Source organism: Podarcis vaucheri (assembly GCF_965113315.1).
Source record: "Podarcis vaucheri genome assembly, chromosome: 2".
NCBI classification, from domain to species: domain Eukaryota; kingdom Metazoa; phylum Chordata; class Lepidosauria; order Squamata; family Lacertidae; genus Podarcis; species Podarcis vaucheri.
Genome location: NC_138760.1, coordinates 130,437,993 through 130,462,947, shown reverse-complemented (window position 1 = coordinate 130,462,947; position 24,955 = coordinate 130,437,993). Strand labels below are relative to the sequence as shown.

General features: G+C 47.2%; 2 protein-coding genes across 14 annotated transcripts in view; both read right to left on the bottom strand.

The window, feature by feature from the left end:
• The window catches only part of LOC309527390 (uncharacterized protein), a 22,762-nt gene extending 5,687 nt beyond the window's left edge, over positions 1 to 17,075 (bottom strand). For 3 of the 13 annotated variants that reach the window (XM_082214225.1, XM_082214227.1, XM_082214216.1), the window contains exon 1: positions 16,269 to 16,525. Coding sequence is in view for 1 of the 13 variants with exons in the window: in XM_082214215.1 (XP_082070341.1) it covers positions 604 to 662 (59 nt within the window). In the remaining 12 variants the exon portion in view is untranslated. Of the gene's footprint in view, positions 1 to 467; positions 537 to 577; positions 808 to 1,789; positions 1,855 to 14,162; positions 14,227 to 16,268; positions 16,526 to 16,944 lie in introns of those variants that run through there. The other 10 variants (XM_082214229.1, XM_082214217.1, XM_082214223.1 and 7 more) reach the window with 8 other exon arrangements.
• Positions 7,876 to 19,838, bottom strand: LOC309527394 (uncharacterized protein). Its single transcript, XM_082214233.1, has 5 exons — positions 19,795 to 19,838; positions 17,082 to 17,285; positions 14,276 to 14,487; positions 11,377 to 11,629; positions 7,876 to 10,944 (listed from the first exon to the last, which is right to left on the bottom strand). Exons 2-5 carry the CDS (start codon positions 17,138 to 17,140, stop codon positions 10,059 to 10,061), a joined length of 1,410 nt encoding a protein of 469 aa, XP_082070359.1. The 5' UTR covers positions 17,141 to 17,285; positions 19,795 to 19,838; the 3' UTR covers positions 7,876 to 10,058.
• Between the last annotated feature and the right edge of the window lie 5,117 nt (positions 19,839 to 24,955).

Sequence of the window (24,955 nt, the reverse complement as noted above, 5' to 3'; positions counted from 1 at the left end):
GATAGCCATGTTCAAATATATAAAAGGATATCATATAGAGGAGGGAGAAAGGTTGTTTTCTGCTGCTCCAGAGAAGTGGACACGGAGCAATGGATCCAAACTACAAGAAAGAAGATTCCACCTAAACATTAGGAAGAACTTCCTGACAGTAAGAGCTGTTTGACAGTGGAATTTGCTACCAAGGAGTGTGGTGGAGTCTCCTACTTTGGAGGTCTTTAAGCAGAGGCTTGACAACCATATGTCAGGAGTGCTCTGATGGTGTTTCCTGCTTGGCAGGGGGTTGGACTCGATGGCCCTTGTGGTCTCTTCCAACTCTATGATTCTATGATTCAAAGTCATAAGCCAGGGCAGTGTTAATCCAATTCAGCCACCAGGCTCTGTTGGTAATTTACGCTGATGTGACCCCAATGAGGCAGAAATCTCAGATCAGAGACTTGTGGATTGAAAGGGAAATTTATACCACTGACCTTATTTTGCTTAACCAAAGGCATCTGTAGTTTTAGGAGGGGATCTCAATGCCAGATTGGGCCCTAATCATCATGCCCTTTATACACAGCACAAATGCTCTCCTCCCAACCGTGAAGCCAGTGGATTCCTCCTCACCCGTTGTTCCAAAGATCAGAAATCAAACTTTGCAGGCATCTGCTTGGCTCAAACAGCATTCAGGCTAAACCTCTACATCTTAAATGGTGCCCTTGAAAGTGACTATCCTCTCTGGCTCCAGAAGGAGAGCTATAGACCAGGGGTCAGCAACCTTTTTCAGCCGTGCGTCGGTCCACCGTCCCTCAGACCATGTGGTGAGCCGGACTATATTTTGAAGAGAGAGAAAAAGGAACAAATCCCTATGCCCCACAAATAACCCAGAGATGCATTTTAAATAAAAGGACATACAGTGGTACCTCGGGTTACATACGCTTGAAATAGTACCTCAGGTTAAGAACTTTGCTTCAGGATGAGAACAGAAATTGTGCTCTGGCGGCACGGCACCAGAGGGAGGCCACATTATTATTATTAGCTAAGGTGGTACCTCAGGTTAAGAACAGTTTCAGGTTAAGAATGGACCTCCGGAACGAATTTAGTACTTCACCCGAAGTACCACTGTATTCTACTCATGGAAAAACCACGCTGATTCCTGGACCGTCCGCGGTCCGGATTTAGAAGGCGATTGGGCCGCATCCGACCCCCGGGCCTCAGTTTGCCTAGCCCTGCTCCTGACAATGTACTCCAAACCTGCCTGGTGTTTTTACATGAGCAGAATGTGTGCTTTTATTGAAAATGCATCTCTGGGTTATTTGTGGGGCACAGTTCCCTAGACCAGATATAGTCTGCTATATAGTTTGGTATACAAAGTACGTCCTGGAGGCTGACATCCGTATAAATGACCAAACTGATTAAGGAACGAAAACAGCTGAGCTACGTTAGAAAAGCGATCCAGTCCTAAGAGATCTCGCTCCCCTCGCCCTGCTACAAATGTAGCGGTTTCTGCTTGGAGAAAAGACACAGTAGCGATGCTGGCCAAGAGGAAGAAGACCCTTCCTCCTCCTCCTCCTCCTCCTCCTCCTCCTCCTCCTCCTCCCCTCTTGATCGAGACTCCAGGGCTCTCTCTGCAGGCTCCCCCCTCCAAGACCCCCTCCCCCACGGGGCAGAGCCCTGGCCCCCTCGCCCCCTCCCTGCCTTGGCTTTGGGGAATGTCTGCCCCCCCCGGTTTGGCGCCCCCCAGGCACGATCTGGCCAGCCCCCCCCCGGCATCTTCCCCCGCAGCCCCTTCTCCCCATTGCACCCGACTCACCCCCAGGCAGCTCTTGCAAGAGAGAGAGGGAGACGGAAGCAGCCCCCCCTCCGCTTGCAGGCAGGCGGGAAGGGCGAGGGAGGGGCTTTTGCTCGGGAGGACCTTGCCCCCCCCCACGCCTCCACTTCCTGTCCTCTCTAGAAACCCAGCTCTGTGCCTTTTAACCCTTGGCAAGCCGAGCACAAGCGGAGCCCCGCTCTCTCCTCCTCCAAGGCAGGAGCCCCCCCCCCCATGCCTCATATGGGAGACCCCCTTGAGCTGCGACCCCCCCCAGGCCAGAAGCAGGAGGAGCAGCTGGCAGGGGCGAAGAAGACCCCAAGGAGCAGGAGACCCCTCACTAGAAGCATGGGAGCATCTGGAAGGGACCCCGGGGGTCATGAAGCAAGAAGAACTCCCAATCAAAGAAGAATGGTGGATTGAAATTGATGGACTGTGCAGAATTGGATAAATTAACTGGAAGGATCCGAAACCTGTAAATGGAAACATCTCTTTTGCTACACATAATGGGCGTTTGATGGGGGGCATGGGGAACCATGGGGCAGGGTCCAGGATGCTCAGATTACTGCCACCAGACCTCCCCTTTTATGATGTAACCGTGATGTATGAGTGATGTAGTTTGGGGGCGGGTGTAACATAGGGATTAGCAGCTAATAAAAGTTTGGGTTCTCTTTTGTTCGGGGCTTCCATCTTGTTCCACCTGGTGGCAGGTGGGAGTCCTGTGGCGACAGTCTTCAATAAAGACCAAGCCTCCTGGCTGCTGTTTTGCTCTGGTATTCCGCACTGGTGTCCTTGTTTTTTGTCCAAGGGAGCCCTCAGATTTCTCCGTTAACAAACAGGACACTGTACCTTAAACCGTACCTCAACGTTGCACCACTGACACCCCTTTTGCTATACTGTCCCTTTTCATCTCCTTATCCGAAGCGCACCCGTAGATAAGGGTAGATCACTTCCACCGACCTTTCCATTCATAAAACAGCTGGCCAATCACCAGGCACCATTCAAATCACTGTCAAACTAGAAGCCTATTTATTTAGTTAGTTAAATCAAATAAAAAAGAAATTAAAAACATCAAACTGATAGGTTGGCAGGAGCTGGGACAGAGCAATGGGAGCTTGCCACTGTCACATGCATTCAGACCGCCAGCCTTCCAACCAGCAAGCCCAAGAAGCTCAGTATGTTTCATCCTCATATCTTTAGCCACTATGCCTCTGGGTACCAGTAACTGAGAATCTCAAGTAGGGGAAGAGGTCTTGTGCTTCTCAGTTTTGCATGTGCATCTGGTTGGCCGCCTTGAGGATGCTGGAACAACAGATGAGCCCCTGGGCTGATTCTGCAGAATTTTTCTGGAAAATGAGGGTAGGAGAAGGGTGTCTTTCTGCCTTAGGTTTAATATACAAGGGGGAAATATCTACTTTCTCAAAGCGGAATTATGGTAGTGCTTTCTGGACCTTTGAATCACCGTCTTAGATCCCTTTTAATAATAATAATAATAATAATAATAATAATAATAATAATAATAATAATAATAATAAAAATTTATACCCCACCCATCTGGCTGGGTTTCCCCAGCCACTCTGGGCAGCTTCCAACAAAATATTAAAATACAGTGATCTGTAAAACATTAAAAGCTCAGTAGATCACAGTGCCCCCCATGTCCCTAGAGCAGGGGTCTGCAACCTTTAAGACAAAAAGAGCCACTTGGACCCGTTTCCGAAGTGGGAGCCGCAAAACAAGCCAAATGTAAATAACCACACATTCTTCCCCTTCCCCCATTCTCTCTTTTCCCTGAGTCTATTTCAGATAGCAAAGAGAGGTATGGTACCTCTCATATCCATTTTTTGCAAAGCACCATGTGCATAGAGGGCATTATACAAATTAATACATAGAAAAGTGTCTGTCCCTCCCTGCAGTTCAACTCCCTCTCTTTTTACTAACAGCACATATCCATTCCTTCTGCTGGTGCAACTTTCTCATCATTTCTACATAGCAGCATTTATAAACCAGTGCCAGAGAAACTGGGTGAAAGGAAGGTGAGAGGGAAGAGATATGAATATTTATGTGTGTATATGTATACATACATACACCTACACAATTACAGGTTTGAAGCCACCTTAAAAAGAGCTGGTAAGCAAAGGAATCTGTGGTGCTTTCCATGGGATCCGGGGACATGTCAGCTAATACTCTTCCCTTTCTTCTTCATTTGCTTGTCTCTGCAGCAAATCTCGAGGGGGAAGGGCAGGAATTGCATAGGCACGAGAGAACGGGGGAATCCCTCATGCAGGATTTTGGTGCCTAACAGCCCCCCCCCCTCTCTGCAATTGCTCTCGTGCTCCCCCACCTCTCTCTGAGGCCGAGATGCTGCATCACGACACCTGCTGGCTACCTCTGGATCCCCTCCTTGTCACTGACGTAATTCACCCCTTCCTCCTTGACAGGGAGGGCAGGTCCATTTTGTGGTTCACCTCAGGTGCTCTCCCTCAACTCGGCGGCCACGCGGCCACTCAGAAGCAAGGCACGGAAAAGGATCCCAAAGCACCACCGCCACCACACACACACACACACACACACACACACACACACACCGCCCTGCCATGACGGCGAAAGGGAGCGTGCCCTGGCACGCCTTCCTGCCACCGCCCTCCTCCTCTTCTTCCTCGTTTCCTGCACCATGAGGGAGGAGCCGCCGCCGTGAGCTGCTGGGCCGCTTCCTCACCGTCCTCCAGATGAGGCGTCCCCCTCGCCGCTGCCGCCGCCCGTCCTACCCCGGGGGAAGCTATGAGCCATGAAGCCACCTGGCAGAACTTCCCTCCGGCGGCAGAAGCAGCAGCAGCAGCAGCAGCCCTTCTCCGGCCGCCGCCGCTTCCTCCTCCATCCCAGCAGCCGCCACCTCTCGAGCTCCGCCGCCGCCACCGCCGCCTTGCTTTGCCCGGCTCGGCTGCCCAGCACCATCCCCCTCCTCTTTCTGGCGCTTCGGCTTTTCTGCTCAGGGTCCCCGAGGATCTGCGGAGCCGCGGCAAAGGTGCAAAAGAGCCGCATGCAGCTCCGGAGCCGCGGGTTGCCGACCCCTGCCCTAGAGCTGTGTGTAATGGGCATACTGGTGGGCCCTTCCTCCAAAACTCCTCAGGACCGCACCCCATGACTTCATATAGATTTTAAATAGCATATAAATCCTATATAGCGCTGGGGAGAGAATAGTACCTTGCAGCACCCCATAGCACAAATGCCGGGGTGGGGGGTGAGAAGCAGTCAGCGAGCGCTACTTTCTGGACATGACATTGAAGATATGGACAGAACCACTGTAATATGGTGCCTCTGACAGCCATCTCAGAGCCACCCAGAGTGGCTGGGGAAGCCCAGCCAGATGGGCGGGGCATAAATAACAAATTCTTATTCTTCTTATCATTATCATCATCTCACTACGTCAGTTCAGGAGGATACCATGACTGATGGCATCAAAATTTAAAAAAAGGGCAACCCAAACGATCACATGTCAGGGAATAATCTAAGGACGAGGACTGGGGAATGCATTCTATGGCAGACCAGTTTCCTCTCCGATGGAGAGAGGGAGGGGGAAAGTCAGCCCCCCACCTTGTTCAGAAGCAGAGAGAGAGAGACAGAAGCTGAACAGCTGAGGGAGGAGTTGCCCAGGTACGAGACAGTGACAAGGGAACCTGAAAGGAGGGGGCAGCTAGTTGAGATGTCACTTGAGAGTGTGGGGAACCCCCCTCACCACAGACTCGGAGGTCTGAACATATCAGAGAGCAAAGAAGCCAGAGGGAGGGAGGAACTTCCCATTGGCACCTAAAATGCTACGGAAGTCGGAAGGAGGATTTAGAGCAGCCAACTGCCCTCCTTGCAGAGAGCTGTGTATTTTTGCTTGCAACATGATCCTGTAATAAAAGGACTATAAATAGATCAACTGCTTGTTAATTCTAATCTGTGATGTTGCCAAAGGGAGAGGAGAACTCTCCACTCCTGACACAACATCCCCTTTCCCCTACTTCTCATGAAAACTCAAGGGATTTGTCCAAAGTTCTCCTTTGGGTCCATTAAAATGGACCCCATTTATGAGAGGAACGTGAGGCGACATCCTGCTTCTGATTCAGTCAATGAATCAGTCAACGAAAAAATAATGCTCTCCACCTGATTCAAGGCTTCTCCAGAGACCCTGCTGATTCAGCATTCATCCTGATTTACTTGATTATGTGGTGCGCTATGATGATGATAACAACAACAACAACAACAACAATATTTATTTATACCCTGCCCTCCCCAGCCAAGGCCGGGCTCAGGGCAGCTAAGAAGCAATAATAAAAACCAGTTGAATGAATACAACTTAAAAACAAGATTAAAATACAACATTAAAACATTAAAATGCAGCCTCATCACAGCAGGAGAAAGGAAAAAGAAAGAGGGGGAGGGAATCAAATTGACTCCAAGCCAAAAGCCAGGCGGAGCAACTCTGTCTTACAGGCCCTGAGGAAAGAAATCAGATCCTGCAGGGCCCTGGTCTCATGAGACAGAGCGTTCCACCAGGCAGGAGCCAGTGTTGAAAAAGCCCTGGCTCTGGTTGAGCCTAATCTAACTTCCTTAGGGCCCAGGACCTCTAGGGTGTTGCTATTTATGCACCTTAAGGTCCTCTGTGGGGCATACTGGGAGAGGCGGTCCCGTAGGTACGAGGGTCCTAGGCCGTGAAGGGCTTTAAAGGTCAAAACCAGCACCTTAAATCCTACCCTGTACTCCACCAGGAGCCAGTGCAGCTGGAAAAGCACTGGGTGAATATGCTTCCATGTCAAAGACCCCATGAGGAGCCTCACTGCAGCATTCTGCAGCCGCTGGAGTTTCTGGAACAGCTTCAAGGGCAGCCCCACGTAGAGCGAATTACAGTAGTCTAGCTTGGAGGTGGCCGTCGCATGGATCACTGTGGCCAGGTCGGGGCGGGAAAGGTAAGGGACCAACTGCTTGAATCCCTCCTGCTAAATATTGACTGTCTGGAGGCACACTCTGATTTCATAGGTTCCAGTTGCCCCCATATGCCAGGGCCATGAACTTAGGTGCTTCTCAGTTGAAGGTGCAGAAGCAGCCGATGCTGAAGTCCTGACTGAAAATGAGTCTGCTGCAACTGAGAATGTTATGACTGTGCAAAGTGGCATTTAAAAATCCAAACCTACAAGGGGGTAAATAATGCAGCTGACTGTAAACACAGCTGAAATGCAATCTCATGAAATGTTCATGATGGTGAAAGTTGTGGTCAGTTTCACTATGGTGTCAGTCCACCTTCAGTGAGGCTGACGGGCCTTTTCCTCTTTCCTACAGGCCACTAATGGAAGGTAGTTAAGCATCTCAGGGTGGACTCGTTTTATTTTCTGTGCTGGAAACAGCTGAGAGTTTAGATACAGAAAGAATTAGAAATGTTTTCATTCAATGTAGGGCACTTTTTCATTCCCGTGGCTATCGTGGGAAATTCTGGAATGTCCTGTCCTTCCTGGCTGCCATTCGTGAAATCAATCAGGATCCCAGGCTCTTACCCAATGTCACCCTCGGCTATGTCATCTATGACCATTATTCTGATGCAAGCATGACTTCTGATGCCCTGCTAGACCTGCTCTCTACTGGGCACGCAGACATTCCAAACTATGACTGTGGGAAGAGGGATAACCTGTCGGCTGTTCTTGAAGATGCCGAAGCTGATATTTCTAGACATATGTCACCTGTGTCTACAAGCATCTACAAAATCCCACAGGTATGGCTGGTTTGGTGTTAAGACGGACTTGTGCCTCTGCCATGGGCTTTTCATTCTTTCCTTTTTGGACTCTCCCAAAGGTGAGGGTGGGATGGAACCTGGAAGCAGGAACACTCAACACTGGTGTCACATGCCCTATGACACCCCACCACTGCTTAAAAAAAACCATGTTGCTTGTTTACAATGCATTCAAAACACAGTTTTTTGAGTAACGTAGCTGAGTCCCTAGGCTAATATTCTGGGATGTGAATCAGTCCCAGAAAATATTGAGAGACTGGAGGCATTCCTGGAAGACCTCCTCCCGTTCTACACGGTCAGCATTTTGTCTTGTTCTTTGTGTGTATGTGTGGGGGACTGTAGTTGGTCAACTGTCTGAGATTTGTCCTGGAACCACAGCAAAGCACTCACCTCTCCCTTTGCGTCCTGGGCAAGTTATGGATACACTTTTCCGACTATTCATGATAAAACCCAGTTCCCCTTTTTCTACCAGATGGCCACAAAAGTAGATCCCCAGAATCTGGGGATTGTCCAACTGCTCCTGAATTTCAGATGGATGTGGATTCCCATATTGCATGGGAAAGTCCTTAAAACAATAACAATAGCAATAGTTTATTTATACCCCATCCATCTGGCTGGGTTTCTCCAATAGTTCATCATATATTAAAAACTTCCCTAAACAGGGCTCCCTTGAGATTGTCTTCTCAAAGTCAGACAGTTGTTTATTTCTTTGACATCTGGTAGGAGGGCATTCCACAGGGCGGGTGCCACTACCGAGAAGGCCCTGTAACTTCATTCTCGCACTGAGGGAGCCAGCAGAAGACCCTGGGAGTTGGACCTCAGTGTACAGACATAGGGATGGGGGTGGAGACACTCCTTCAGGTATACTGGGCCAAGGCGGTTAAGGGCTTTAAAGATGAGCACCAACACTTTGAATTGTGTCCAGAAACGTACTGGGAGCCAACGTAGGTCTTTCAAGACCGGTGTTATGTGCTCTCTTCAAAGATAACCCCTTTCTGGATTAGTTGTAGTTTCCAGGTCACCTTCAAAGGTAGCCCCACATAGAATGTGTTGCAGTAGCCCAAGCAAGTTCTCAACACCAGCTCGCCCCCTGTCTTGTCAGGATTCAACCACAATCAGTTACCTGCCATCCGTCCTCCAACCGCCTCCAGACACTCACACAGGAACTTCACCGCTTTCACTGGTTCTGATTTAAAAGAGAGTTAGAACAGGGTATCATCCGCATACTGATGAACACCCAGCCCAAACCCCCTGATGATCTCTCCCAGGAGCTTCATGTAGATGCAAAAAGCATGGGGGAGAGGATGGAACCCTGAGGCACCCCACAAGTGAGAGCCCAGGGGTCTGAACACTCATCCCCCACCACCACTTTCTGAACACGGCCCAGGAGGAAGGAGCGGAACCACTGTATAACCCTCAGCTCCCAGCTCCTCTTGACGGTCCAGAAGGATGTCGTGGTCGATGGTGTCAAAGGCCACTGAGAGCTCGAGCAGAAGCAGGAAACACCTTTCACCTTTCTTCCTAGCGCGCCGGAGATCATCGACCAGCACAACCAAGGCAGTTTCAATCCCAATATGAGGCCTGATTCCCGATTGGAAGGGATCCAAATGCTCCCCATCCTCCAGGCATCCCTGGAGCTCTTCAGCAACCACCTGCTCAATCACATGAATTTCTTCATGGGAAGCTAGAAGCATCTTGGAAGAGAAGCTCTTTCCACATTTCTAATATGCTTCATGCCCTGTACAGTGGTACCTCAGGTTACAGACGCTTCAGGTTACAGACTCCGCTAACCCAGAAATAGTACATCGGGTTAAGAACTTTGCTTCAGGGTGAGAACAGAAATTGCGAGGGAGCAGTGTGGCAGCAGTGGGAGGCACCATTAGCTAAAGTGGTGCTTCAGGTTAAGAAGAGTTTCAGGTTGGAATTGACCAAGAAAGATGTTAATCTATTTTTGCATGCCACAACTGCGGCTTGTATTTTGTTAGCTAAAAAGTGGAAAACTCAAGAATTACCAATAGTAGAAGAATGGCAGATGAAGATGATGGATTTTATGGAGCTAGCTGTCCGCGACCAGAAGGAGGAGGAACACCACAAAGAATGGAAGAAATTTAATGATTTAGCTAAATTTGTTAAGCTAAAATAACTGGAAATAGCATCCAGATACTTAATGGGCTTAGGATTCTATTTATGTTAACTGATAAAATAATATGTTTAATACAAGAAGGAGAAGATTTAAAGATGTTAATGTTCAATTTGAAGGGTATTATAATTGGGATTTGGAAAACCGTTATAAGGATATGCAATGAAATTCAACTAAGGGGAAACGAGGAAGTCGTTTTAGAAAGTAAATTACTGTTATTTTCAATAAGGTTATGATTTATGTTTGTTATGCTTTGTTTGTTTTATGTTTTTGTTTGTCGTTGATATTATAAAAACTAATAAAATTTTTGAAAGAAATAAAAAGTTTCAGGTTAAGAATCGACCTCCAGAACTAATTAAGTTCTTAACCTAAGGTACCACTGTATGAGTATTTTGATGGCGGGTGAGACCTGTCCTCTTTCTGAAGCTCTTCCCACATTCCAAGCACTGGTAGGGTTTCTCCCCTGTATGAATTCTTTGATGGGAAGCGAGACTGCTCCTCTGACTGAAGCTCTTCCCACATTCCAAGCAGTGATAGGGTTTCTCCCCTGTATGAATTCTTTGATGGGAAGTGAGATCCCCACTCATACGAAAACTCTTTCCACATTCCAAGCACTGATGGGGTTTCACCCCTGTATGAATTCTTTGATGGGAAGTGAAAATGCTCCTCTGACTGAAGCTATTTCCACATTCCAAGCATTGATAGGGTTTCTCCCCTGTATGAATTCTTTGGTGGGAAGTGAGACTGTCCTTCTGACTGAAGCTCTTTCCACATTCCACGCACTGATAGGGTTTCTCCCCTGTATGAATTTTTTGATGGGAAGTGAGAACCCCACTCAGACGAAATCTCTTTCCACATTCCAAGCACTGATGGGGTTTCTCCCCTGTATGGATTCTTTGATGGGAAGCGAGACTGTGCCTGTGACTGAAGTTCTTTCCACATTCTAAGCACTGATGGGGTTTCACCCCTGTATGAATTATTTCATGGGAAATGAGATTGCTCCTCTGACTGAAGCTATTTCCACATTCCAAGCACTGATAGGGTTTCTCCCCTGTATGAATTCTTTGGTGGGAAGTGAGCCTGTGGCTGTGACTGAAGCTCTTTCCACATTCCAAGCACTGATAGGGTTTCTCTCCAGTATGAATTCTTTTGTGGGAAGTGAGACCCCCACTCTGATGAAACCTCTTTCCACATTCCAAGCACTGATAGGGTTTCTCTCCTGTATGAATTCTGTGATGAGAAGTGAGATGGGTGCTGAGACTAAAGCTCTTTCCACATTCCAAGCACTGATGGGGTTTCACCCCTGTATGAATTCTTTCATGGGAAGTGAGATTGCTCCTCTGACTGAAGTTATTTCCACATTCCAAGCACTGATAGGGTTTCTCCCCTGTATGAATTCTTTGGTGGGATGTGAGACTGTGGCTGTGACTGAAGCTCTTTCCACATTCCAAGCACTGATGGGGTTTCTCCCCTGTATGAATTCTTTGGTGGGAAGTGAGCCTGTGGCTGTGACTGAAGCTCTTTCCACATTCCAAGCACTGAAAAGATTTCTCCCCTGTATGAATTCTTTGATGGGAAGTGAGATGGGTGCTGAGACTAAAGCTCTTTCCACATTCCAAGCACTGATAGGGTTTCTCTCCAGTATGAATTCTTTTGTGGGAAGTGAGAGCCCCACTCTGACAAAACCTCTTTCCACATTCCAAGCACTGATAGGGTTTCTCTCCAGTATGAATTCTTTGATGCAAAGTAAGACTGCCCTTCCGACTGAAGCTCTTCCCACATTCTGAGCACTGATAGCCTTTCTTCCCACTGTGAGTTCTTTGATGGGAACGGGAACTCTGACTGGAGCTCTCTCCATACTTCCAATTTTGATATGGCTTCTCCACTGTGCGGATTTTGTCATGGTCTCCCCCATTCTTCATTTCCAATTCATCACCACCTACAACAAAGACAGAAACTAATTAGATCCTCAGGAAGAAATGGAGCCCCCAATCATGGAACAATGCTTTTTTTATAATCTTTTTATTGAATTTCCTTTGTCATTACACCAACAAAAATAGATACAAAGAAGAGATTTACAAAAAATAAAATAAAAAAGGAAAAAAGAAAATACACGAAACATAGTAAGATAAAGAAAGCGGAAAGCACAAAAAAAAACAAAAAAGCACCAGAAAGTTTACATACAACACTTAACATTCAGCATTCAGCTGCTCAATCATGGAACAATGCTAATGAACTTTTGTGAAAGAGGAAGAACAGAAGGTGTGAGGTCTTTCTACAGAGGTCATGGCCTTTGTCGACCAGCATTCACAGACGTATTTTTGAGAAGCAGAGGTTCAGAAAGTCTGGCTCTTTTCTAGGACGGATTTTTGTTGCCACAATCATGAAATCCACTCCAACTTAACATTGGTCTTCTCTTTAAAAAACGAGCAGAGGCTAAAACAGAAACCCAAACCGGACAGAAATTACCTCAACTTCCCTAACAACTGTGTGTGTGAATGTTGCCTCCAAGTTGCTATGGAAAGGGTGACTGTCACTCCAGAAGGCCGTTTTTTCATTTAGGTCTGTTCTCAACTGTCGAGTGAGAGAGAGGTTTTCTGTGAGAGCACCTGCTGCCTGTTTTATGCTGCTATGGGCCTCAGAAAAAGTCTGTAAAGTCTCATATGTCAGGAAAAAGCAGCAATGCAAAAGCAAGCTGCAGGTGTCTGGAATGCAAAGCACAATGTTGATGTCTGGGACTGTACTCTTGGAAAAAGGGGGCAGTCTATTCAGTGTTCTGAGCACCGGATGTTAGCTCAGAGTGTCATCTGACCTGTACTGGAAGTACATGGGTGGAGTCTGTGTAGTCTTCTGCTTGAGACTGGAGGGTACAGACATATTTCTCTGTACTGCTAGAGTGACAGAAATAAAAGGATGTAAATAGATTTCTGTCTGTCTCTTTTCTCCTCCCTGAGGGAAGCAGGGAGGAGGGAGGAGTGTGTGTGTCCCTCTCACGTTGAGTGGGACCGCCGATTTGTGACCTTGCCTGTATCCTGCCGGGGAAGCAGACGGGAAGGTCATCAAGGATCTCGAGCCGAATGCCTGGTGTGAGGCCAGTTCCCTCTGACTGACGGCTGAGAATCCTAACAAGAAGCACTTGTAATTCACTCTTCATACCTAATGTAGCAGTATTATTTGATGTTGAATTATTTTGGTTTTTTGAGTGTAGCTTATTGTCTTGAATAACGAATAGGATAAATGTAGAAATAATCTAAATCAGTAAAGAATAGATATATAGATCTATTAGATATAAGCACATGTAAACGTGTTTTAGTATATCAAGTAATGTAATGTGTTCTGTATAAACTCTAAACAGAGAATCTGGTGGTGTCTTTTCTAGAAGAAAAAAAAGCTGTCTTTCAAGGGTCAAGCAACCCAGGGCAACCTCCACATATATAAATACCACAGAAAATGGGTTTGGGGCCCACAAAATCCAGAAAACCATGAATAATCCAGAAAAACAGGTGCAGAGTTGTAAAGTGACACGTTTTACCTCAGAAACTGACATTAACATTTTGACCACTTTGCCAGTGTACTCTTAATTATTCTCTCAGAAACAATTTTTAAAGGCAGATTGAAAAGTAGAAAGAAATTTTTAGGATGCATAGAGGAAATTTTACACAGTGGAATAGGAGAATGAGAACAGTGTTATACAGATTTGAAGTGATACAATGTATTAAGGCAGATGTCTTACTGCCAGAGAAATTCTTCACAATTTAGAGAAAGTTTATAAATTTAGAAGATGTCATCGCAATTTAATAAGAAACTTTTTTGGTCTAAAAAATGAAGAAAAGAAAGATTGCCACAGTCATGTGACAGAATTTTAACAATCATTGAAAAGTTAAACCTGGCAGAATATTCCATGTCTGAAGAACAGAAAGGGAGCTATATTCTAGGATCTCTTGGGGGGGATTTGACGTTTTCATATCCACATTTAACACTCTGAATTAACAGAGGAACACATTGAAGTTACTGGGCAGTTCAGAGAAACCTGGTCATTGTTTAAAAAGGCATGACTAGACAAAGAACATTCATAGTTGATCTCCTTCTATTCAGGGTTCATGGTGGGGATGTTAGAATCCCAGATGCTGTTGGTCTCCATCAAAATAGTGGAGGTTCAGCACATAGAGGTGTGTATGGAATTTCAAAACTGATCTTATGATCCAACGGGGAGCTTTACCAAGAGGGTCCATGATCCCACAATTCTCCTCCTTGACTTCTTTATGCAGAGTTCGTTGCTTCTACTGCTGTGTGATGGAGCAGTAAGTTTTTTGACACTGGTAGGGCATTCAGGCCACGACACTGGTATTAGACATTTTGAGTGCTAATACATCGTGGTGGCCGGGGAGCTGTGATGTATTCCTAGCTCAAATTCCCTGCAGATGGCAAAGGCAGGCAGGCAGACAGGTGGTGGAGCACAAAGAGGTGCTCACCTTCTCAATCTCCACCCGCCTGCCTGCCTCCCCCCACCCCCAGGGTGAGCAAGCCCCAATACCTCTCTGGCTCCATCCCTCCATGTCCCCATCTCCCCTCCCCTGGAACTCACCAGATCTCTCTGAGAGCCCTAGAGAGGAACGCTCAGAGGTTGTGATGAGGGATGCAGGAGACAACCTGACCAGGTCAACCGTCCATCTTCCGCCTTCCATCCTCGCTAGCTTTGCAGGATCCATCTCTTTCATCCTTCCTGAGGAGTCAAGGAGCCAAAACAAGCTGCAGGGTCCTGGGAGACAGGAAGAAGCAAAGGGAGCCTCAGAGGCCCTGCAGGAAAGAAGAAGGAGAGAAAAAGAAGAGTTTGGATTTGATATCCCGCTTTATCACTACCCGAAGGAGTCTCAAAGTGGCCAACATTCTCCTTGCCTTCCTCCCCCACAACAAACACTCTGTGAGGTGAGTGGGGCTGAGAGACTTCAGAGAAGTGTGACTAGCCCAAGGTCACCTAGCAGCTGCATGTGGAGGAGCGGAGATGCGAACCCGGTTCACCAGATTACGAGTCTACCGCTTTTAACCACTGCGCCACACTGGCTCTCACTGGATTCTCCTGCCCCTGGAAAAGCACAAATGGGGCAGCCCCTTCCCAACAGAAACCCCATTTATAAACATTTCCAGTGGTTCCAATTTCCTCTGTTTACTCCTCTCCCCACTTCGTAAGACCGGCATGGTCTGCACAGTGGAGACCTGAGAATAGATCCCATTGAACTAAATGGGGCTTATGGACAGAACTTGGGGCAAAAAACAGGCACCATCTTGTCCCCAAGCCTGAAGACTGCAACACCAGGCATGCTTATCTATGGTATCATAAGGCAAAAGTTCATAAAAGTTTTCATAGTCATAAAGAGCTGTTAACAGAAAGTGACAACCAATTAAAATTAAAGGACTTTGAAGAAGTAAGAGAAAATGTAATAGACTGGTTGCAATATTTACAACTAAATGAAACTTTTAAAAATCATGAAAAGAAAGGATTTAGTTATCAAGTGTCAAGATTTCAGAGAGAAATAGTAGAAGGTAATACAAAACAGCTGTCAAAAATGATGGATCTGCTTTTGGAAGGGGACACTAAAGAGGACCAGGTAAATTGCGTTATGATAAAATGGGCGAAGGATGTGGGACATAATAAATTAAGGACGGACTGGGAAAGGCTTTGGAAGTTAGATTTGGAAGTTAGGCCACCGAGACCACATAACACCAGTCTTGAAAGATCTACACTGGCTCCCAGTACGTTTCCAAGCACAATTCAAAGTGTTGGTGCTGACTTTTAAAGCCCTAAACGGCCTCGGCTCAGTATACCTGAAGGAGCGTCTCCACCCCCATCATTCTGCCCAGACACTGAGATCCAGCTCCAAGGGCCTTCTGGCGGTTCCCTCCCTGTGAGAAGCCAAGTTACAGGGAACCAGGCATAGGGCCTTCTCGGTAGTGGCTCCTGCCCTGTGGAATGCTCTCCCACCAGATGTCAAAGAGAGAAACAACTACCAGACTTTTAGAAGACATCTGAAGGCAGCCCTGTTTAGGGAAGCTTTTGATGTTCTGTTGGAAGCCGCCCAGAAAGGATGGGAAAATAATAAATTATAATAAATAATAAAGACGCCCAGAGCGGGGTATAAATAATAAATTCTTCTTCTTCTTCTTCTTCTTCTTCTTCTTCTTCTTCTTCTTCTTCTTCTTGGTTTTAAATTTTCTGGTGTTTTGATGGTATTTGTCCCCGGTTAAATTAGCAAAAATGTACTTCTCACTCGCTGGATCAACACCTTGTTGTGGTGAGTGGGCTTGCACGTTCCTATGACCCTTGTGAGTGAAGTCATCGGGAATCTTGTAATCCCAACAGGATCGCCCTAGTACTTTACTAATAATAGTGGAAGTGATGCAGAGAGTGACTTTTCTGAATATTCCTTGTACTCCCAGTAGTATACAAGGAATCTTTACAACCCCAAGTAGCTGATTCCCCAAGCATCTGCCCTGCAAGGAAAAGAAACCTCTGACAAGCACTTGAAGAAGCCCAACCTGGAAATAGGGCCCCATGTGCTTCCCCATCTCAGAAGTCCCACCTGGCCCTGAGGGAACCGGATTCGCAGGAGAAACAGTTCCCCTCTCCTCTCCTCGGACAAGTGAAAGGAAGTCTCCCCTGCTGAAGAGATGACAGCCCTGCTTGCCTGGAATTCACATTTTACTGACCACGCTGCACTGATTCTCCCAGTCTCCTCGCTAGAACAGAGGAGCAGGAACATGATAGTACAGGACCTTTTCCCTCGTCACAGAAGGAGACACAGTTACAACCATCTCAAACCAATGCAAAGCTCTTGCTCCTGCAAAAATTACCCACAATGCAACTGCGTGACCTATCTTTTATCCTGGAATGTGGCCGGGTTGTCTGCATCAAGCAGAGATACTTGTTTTAAAGACTTTCTTTCCCACCACTGCGTCATAATGATCCTGGAAACATGGACAGCGGATGAGCTGTTACTCAACGGATTTCATTCATTCTCAACTAGGGCAGATCTAGGGGTAAAGCGTGGAAGAGCGAAAGGGGCCCTGGGGGTCTTAGTCTCCACTACCCTACGTGCCATTTCAAGCCCTCTCCCCTCATTCAAGTCATAAGTCAGGGCAGTGTTAATCCAATTCAGCCACCAGGCCCTCTTGGTAATTTACGCTGATGTGACCCCAATGAGGCAGAAATCTCAGATCAGAGACTTGTGGATTGAAAGGGAAATTTATACCACTGACCTTATTTTGCTTAACCCAAAGGCATCTGTAGTTTTAGGAGGGGATCTCAATGCCAGATTGGGCCCTAATCATCATGTCCTTTATGCACAGCACAAATGGTCTCCTCCCAACCGTGAAGCCAGTGGATTCCTCCTCACCCGTTGTTCCAAAGATCAGAAATCAAACTTTGCAGGCATCTGCTTGGCTCAAACAGCATTCAGGCTAAACTTCTACATCTTAAATGGTGCCCTTGAAAGTGACTATTCTCTCTGGCTCCAGAAGGAGAGCTATAGACCAGGGGTCAGCAACCTTTTCCAGCCGTGGGCTGGTCCACTGTCCCTTAGGCCATGTGGTGGGCCGGGCTATATTTTGAAGAGAGAAAAAAATGAACGAATTCCTATGCCCCACAAATAACCCAGAGATTCATTTTAAATAAAAGGACATACAGTGGTACCTCGGGTTGCATACGCTTCAGGTTACAGACTCCGCTACCCCAGAAATAGTACCTCAGGTTAAGAACTTTGCTTCAGGTGGCAGAGAGATATTTCGAAGTTTGTCTGGCAGGGCAAAAAGCCCAGAATTAAGTTTAAGATATTAACTGATGCGAAAGAAAGAGGGGGCTTTGCCCTGCCGGACTTAAAGTTGTATTATGAGGCCGCAGCTTTCTGCTGGCTGAAAGATTGGCTACTTCTTGAAGACACTGACGTGTTGGATTTGGAAGGGTTCAACAATGCTTTTGGATGGCATGCATACCTATGGTATGATAAGGTTAAAATCAATAAGGCCTTTAAGAACCATATTGTCAGAAAACCATTGTTTAATGTCTGGACTAAATATAAAGACTTGCTGGAAAACAAAACTCCAAGGGTGGCTTTCACCTTTGGAAGCAAAGGCCCGAAAAAGACTTAATATGGAGGCTAAGTGGCCAAAATACTGGGAAATATTAGAAAAAGATGGAGACAATTGGAAATTGCAGAGTTTGGAGAAAATGAAGGATAAAGTGCGTGACTGGTTACACTATGCCCAGATTAAAGAAGTTTTTAAAAATGATAAGAAACTAGGGTTCCAGGTGGAGAAATCGAAACTAGAAACAGAACTGTTAGAACCAATGACTAAGGTACTTTCTAGAATGTATAACTTGTTGTTAAAATGGAATACACAAGATGAAATGGTTAAATCGGCTATGATAAGGTGGGCACAACATTATGTTTGAAGACTGGGAAAGGCTGTGGAATAAAGGGATGAACTTTACTGCATGTAATGCTTTGAAAGAAAATGTAATGAAAATGATATATAGATGGTATATGACTCCAGTCAAACTTGCAAAAATATACCACCTGTCTGATAATAAGTGCTGGAAATGTAAAGAGAGTGAAGGAACATTCTTTCACCTCTGGTGGACATGCCCCAAAGTGAAGGCTTTCTGGGAAATGATTTATAATGAATTGAAAAAAGTATTTAAGTATACCTTCACTAAGGCCTTCCTTTTGGGTATTGTCGGCCAAGGGGTAGTAAAGAAGGACCGCACATTTTTTATGTATGCAACAACGGCAGCAAGGATACTCCTTGCGAAGCACTGGAAAACTCAAGATCTACCCACACTGGAAGAATGGCAGATGCAACTGATAGACTATATGGAACTGGCTGAGATGACCGGCAGAATCCGTGACCTGGGAGAAGAGAGGATGGAAGAGGACTGGAAGAAATTTAAGATTTATCTAGAAAAATATTGTAATTTGATTGAACGTTAAGCAGGATGCTAGATCATAAATAACTGAGCACCACTAAATTAGATGATATGGGATGACAAGTGAGATTGAGAGAATATAAATTTTATTAATTATTACATTATAAACAAATAGATGGGTTACAAGAATGCAAATAAGATGATGATTTTCTGGCAATAGCCTATAATGATGAAGGTGGGAGCGGGAGACGTGAGGAAGTCCAAGAAAGATATGAAAATATGTTATGACATATGTTATATTCTGTACTATATTTTATTTGTATTTTAAACTATAATAAACATTTATTTAAAAAAAAAAAGAACTTTGCTTCAGGATGAGAACAGAAATTGTGCTCCGGCGATGTGGCAGCAGCGGGAGGCCCCATTATTATTATTAGCTAATGTGGTACCTCAGGTTAAGAACAGTTTCAGGTTAAGAATGGACCTCCGGAACGAATTTAGTACTTCACCCGAAGTACCACTGTATTCTACTCATGGAAAAACCACGCTGATTCCTGGACCGTCCGCGGTCCGGATTTAGAAGGCGATTGGGCCGCATCCGGCCCCCGGGCCTCAGTTTGCCTAGCCCTGCTCCTGACAATGTACTCCAAACCTGCCTGGTGTTTTTACATGAGCAGAATGCGTGCTTTTATTGAAAATGCATCTCTGGGTTATTTGTGGGGCACAGTTCCCTAGACCAGATATAGTTTGCTATATAGTTTGGTATACAAAGTACATCAGTATAAATGACCAAACTGATTAAAGAAAGAAAAAAGCTGAGCTACGTTAGAAAAGCGATCCAATAATAAGAGATCTGGCTCTCATCGCCCTGCTAACAATGTAGCAGTTTCTGCTTGGAGAAAAGACACAGTAGCGCTGCTGGCCAAGAGGAAGAAGACCCTTCCTCCTCCTCCTCCTCCTCCTCCTCCTCCGCTCTTGATCGAGACTCCAGGGCTCTCTCTGCAGGCTCCCCCCTCCAAGACCCCCTCCCCCACGGGGCAGAGCCCTGGCCCCCTCGCCCCCTCCCTGCCTTGGCTTTGGGGAATGTCTGCCCCCCCCGGTTTGGCGCCCCCCAGGCACGATCTGGCCAGCCCCCCCCCGGCATCCTCCCCCGCAGCCCCTTCTCCCCATTGCACCAGACTCACCCCCAGGCAGCTCTTGCAAGAGAGAGAGGGAGACGGAAGCAGCCCCCCCTCCGCTTGCAGGCGGGAAGGGCGAGGGAGGGGCTTTGCTCGGGAGGACCTTGCCCCCCCACGCCTCCACTTCCTGTCCTCTCTAGAAACCCAGCTCTGTGCCTTTTAACCCTTGGCAAGCCGAGCACAAGCGGAGCACCGCTCTCTCCTCCTCCATGTCAGGAGCCCCCCCCCATGCCCCACTTGGGAGACCCCCTTGAGCTGCGCCCCCCCAGGCCAGAAGCAGGAGGAGCAGCAGCTGGCAGGGGCGAAGAAGGCCCCAAGGAGCAGGAGACCCCTCACTAAAAGCATGGGAGCATCTGGAAGGGACCCCGGGGGTCATGAAGCAAGAAGAACTCCCAATCAAAGAAGAATGGTGGATTGAAATTGATGGACTATGCAGAATTGGATAAATTAACTGGAAGGATCCGAAACCTGTAAATGTAAACATCTCTTTTGCTACACATAATGGGCGTTTGATGGGGGGCATGGGGAACCATGGGGCAGGGTCCAGGATGCTCAGATTACTGCCACCAGACCTCCCCTTTTATGATGTAACCGTGATGTATGAGTGATGTAGTTTGGGGGCGGGTGTAACATAGGGATTAGCAGCTAATAAAAGTTTGGGGGCTCTTTTGTTCGGGGCTTCCATCTTGTTCCACCTGGTGGCAGGTGGGAGTCCTGTGGCGACAGTCTTCAATAAAGACCAAGCCTCCTGGCTGCTGTTTTGCTCTGGTATTCCGCGCTGGTGTCCTTGTTTTTTGTCCAAGGGAGCCCTCAGATTTCTCCGTTAACAAACAGGACACTGTACCTTAAACCGTACCTCAACGTTGCACCACTGACACCCCTTTTGCTATACTGTCCCTTTTCATCTCCTTATCCGAAGCGCACCCGTAGATAAGGGTAGATCACTTCCACCGACCTTTCCATTCATAAAACAGCTGGCCAATCACCAGGCACCATTCAAATCACTGTCAAACTAGAAGCCTATTTATTTAGTTAGTTAAATCAAATAAAAAAGAAATTACAAACATCAAACTGATAGGTTGGCAGGAGCTGGGACAGAGCAATGGGAGCTTGCCACTGTCACATGCATTCAGACCGCCAGCCTTCCAACCAGCAAGCCCAAGAAGCTCAGTATGTTTCATCCTCATATCTTTAGCCACTATGCCTCTGGGTACCAGTAACTGAGAATCTCAAGTAGGGGAAGAGCTCTTGTGCTTCTCAGTTTTGCATGTGCATCTGGTTGGCCGCCTTGAGGATGCTGGAACAACAGATGAGCCCCTGGGCTGATTCTGCAGAATTTTTCTGGGAAATGAGGGTAGGAGAAGGGTGTCTTTTTGCCTTAGGTTTAATATACAAGGGGGAAATATCTACTTTCTCAAAGCGGAATTAGGATACTGCTTTCTGGACCTTTGAATCACTGTCTTAGATCCCTTTTAATAATAATAATAATAATAATAATAATAATAATAATAATAATAATAAAAAATTTATACCCCACCCATCTGGCTGGCTTTCCCCAGCCACTCTGGGCAGCTTCCAACAAAATATTAAAATACAGTGATCTGTTAAACATTAAAAGCTCAGTAGATCACAGTGCCCCCCATGTCCCTAGAGCAGGGGTCTGCAACCTTTAAGACAAAAAGAGCCACTTGGACCCGTTTCCGAAGAGAGAAAAAAACCGGGAGCCGCAAAACAAGCCAAATGTAAATAACCACACATTCTTCCCCTTCCCCCATTCTCTCTCTTTTCCCTGAGTCTATTTCAGATAGCAAAGAGGGGTATGGTACCTCTCATATCCATTTTTTGCAAAGCACCATGTGCATAGAGGGCATTATACAAATTAATACATAGAAAAGTGTCTGTCCCTCCCTGCAGTTCAACTCCCTCTCTTTTTACTAACAGCACATATCCATTCCTTCTGCTGGTGCAACTTTCTCATCATTTCTACATAGCAGCATTTATAAACCAGTGCCAGAGAAACTGGGTGAAAGGAAGGTGAGAGGGAAGAGATATGAATATTTATGTGTGTATATGTATACATACATACACCTACACAATTACAGGTTTGAAGCCACCTTAAAAAGAGCTGGTAAGCAAAGGAATCTGTGGTGCTTTCCATGGGATCCGGGGACATGTCAGCTAATACTCTTCCCTTTCTTCTTCATTTGCTTGTCTCTGCAGCAAATCTCGAGGGAGAAGGGCAGGAATTGCATAGGCACGAGAGAACCGGGGAAATCCCGCATGCAGGATTTTGGTGCCTAACAGCCCCCCCTCCCTCTGCAATTGCTCTCGTGCTCCCCCGCCTCTCTCTGAGGCCGAGATGCTGCATCACGACACCTGCTGGCTACCTCTGGATCCCCTCCTTGTCACTGACGTAATTCACCCCTTCCTCCTTGACAGGGAGGGCGGGTCCATTTTGTGGTTCACCTCAGGTGCTCTCCCTCAACTCGGCGGCCACGCGGCCACTCAGAAGCAAGGCACGGAAAAGGATCCCAAAGCACCACCGCCACCACACACACACACACACACACCGCCCTGCCATGACGGCGAAAGGGAGCGTGCCCTGGCACGCCTTCCTGCCACCGCCCTCCTCCTCTTCTTCCTCGTTTCCTGCACCATGAGGGAGGAGCCGCCGCCGTGAGCTGCTGGGCCGCTTCCTCACCGTCCTCCAGGCGAGGCGTATCCCTCACCGCCGCCGCCGCCCGTCCTACCTCGGGGGAAGCTATGAGCCATGAAGCCGCCTGGCAGAACTTCCCTCCGGCGGCAGAAGCAGCAGCAGCAGCAGCAGCAGCCCTTCTCCGGCCACCGCCGCTTCCTCCTCCATCCCAGCACCGCCGCCTCTCGAGCTCTGCTGCCGCCGCCACCGCCTTGCTTTGCCCGCCTTTGGCTGCCCAGCTCCATCCCCCCCCTCTTTCTGGCGCTTCTCCGAGGATCTGCGGAGCCGCGGCAAAAGTGTAAAAGAGCCGCATGTGGCTCCGGAGCCGCGGGTTGCCGACCCCTGCCCTAGAGCTGTGTGTTATGGGCATACTGGTGGCCCCTTGCTCCAAAACTCCTCAGGACCGCGCCCCATGACTTCAAATAGCATATAAATCCTATATAGCGCTGGGGAGAGAATAGTACCTTGCAGCACCCCATAGCCGGGGTGGGGGTGAGAAGCAGTCAGCGAGCGCTACTTTCTGGACATGACATTGAAGATATGAACAGAACCACTGTAATATGGTGCCTCTGACAGCCATCTCAGAGCCACCCAGAGTGGCTGGGGAAGCCCAGCCAGATGGGCGGGGCATAAATAACAAATTCTTATTCTTATTCTTCTTATTCTTATCATTATCATCATCTCACTACGTCAGTTCAGGAGGATACCATGACCGATGGCATCAAAATTTAAAAAAGGGCAACCCAAATGATCACATGTCAGGGAATAATCTAAGGACGAGGACTGGGGAATGCATTCTATGGCAGACCAGTTTCCTCTCCGATGGAGAGAGGGAGGGGGAAAGTCAGCCCCCCACCTTGTTCAGAAGCAGAGAGAGAGAGACAGAAGCTGAACGGCTGACGGAGGAGTAGCCCAGGTACGAGATAATGACAAGGGAACCCAAAAGGAGGGGGCAGCTAGTTGAGATGTCAATTGAGAGTGTGGGGAACCCCCCTCACCACAGACTCGGAGGTCTGAACATATCAGAGAGCAAAGAAGCCAGAGGGAGGGAGGAACTTCCCATTGGCACCTAAAATGCTACGAAAGTCGGAAGGAGGATTTAGAGCAGCCAACTGCCCTCCTTGCAGAGAGCTGTGTATTTTTGCTTGCAACATGATCCTGTAATAAAAGGACTATAAATAGATCAACTGCTTGTTAATTCTAATCTGTGATGTTGCCAAAGGGAGAGGAGAACTCTCCACTCCTGACACAACATCCCCTTTCCCCTACTTCTCATGAAAACTCAAGGGATTTGTCCAAAGTTCTCCTTTGGGTCCATTAAAATGGACCCCATTTCTGAGTATAACGTGAGGTGACATCCTGCTTCTGATTCAGTCAATGAATCAGTCAACGAAAAAATAATGCTCTCCACCTGATTCAAGGCTTCTCCAGAGAACCTGCTGATTCAGCATTCATCCTGATTTACTTGATTATGTGGTGCACTATGATAATAACAACAACAACAACAACAACAACAACAACAATAATATTTATTTATACCCTGCCCTCCCCAGCCAAGGCCGGGCTCAGGGCAGCTAACAAGCAATAATATAAACAAGTTGAATGAATACAACTTAAAAACAAGATTAAAATACAACATTAAAACATTAAAATGCAGCCTCATCACAGCAGGAGAAAGGAAAAAGAAAGAGGGGGAGGGAATCAAATTGACTCCAAGCCAAAAGCCAGGCGGAGCAACTCTGTCTTACAGGCCCTGAGGAAAGAAATCAGATCCTGCAGGGCCCTGGTCTCATGAGGCAGAGCGTTCCACCAGGCAGGAGCCAGTGTTGAAAAAGCCCTGGCTCTGGTTGAGCCTAATCTAACTTCCTTAGGGACCGGGACCTCTAGGGTGTTGCTATTTATGGACCTTAAGGTCCTCCGTGGGGCATATCTGGAGAGGCGGTCCTGTAGGTACGAGGGTCCTAGGCCGTGAAGGGCTTTAAAGGTCAAAACCAGCACCTTAAATCCGACCCTGTACTCCACCGGGAGCCAGTGCAGCTGGAAAAGCACTGGGTGAATATGCTCCCATGGCAGAGACCCCGTGAGGAGCCTCGCTGCAGCATTCTGCAGCCGCTGGAGTTTCTGAAACAGCTTCAAGGGCAGCCCCGCGTAGAGCGAATTACAGTAGTCAAGCTTGGAGGTGCCCGTCGCATGGATCACTGTGGCCAGGTCGGGGCGGGAAAGGTAAGGGACCAACTGCTTGAATCCTTCCTGCTAAATATTGACTGTCTGGAGGCACACTCTGATTTCATAGGTTTCAGTTGCCCCTATATGCCAGGACCATGAACTTGGGTGTTTCTCAGTTGAAGGTGCAGAAGCAGCCGATGCTGAAGTCCTGACTGAAAATGAGAATGCTGCAACTGAGAATGTTATGACTGTGCAAAGTGGAATTTAAAAATCCAAACCTACAAGGGGGTAAATAATGCAGCTGAC

Bases quoted from the DNA above. Each gene is read 5' to 3' on its own strand.
- LOC309527394 (XM_082214233.1), bottom strand. From the start codon at position 17,140: ATGCTGTTTGAGCCAAGCAGATGCCTGCAAAGTTTGATTTCTGATCTT. The intron at 14,488-17,081 runs GTGAGGAGGAAT...TCTTTCCTGCAG, and splicing joins TCTGATCTTTGGAACAACGG to GGCCTCTGAGGCTCCCTTTG. The intron at 11,630-14,275 runs GTGAGTTCCAGG...TCTTTGTTGTAG, and splicing joins AGGGCTCTCAGAGAGATCTG to GTGGTGATGAATTGGAAATG.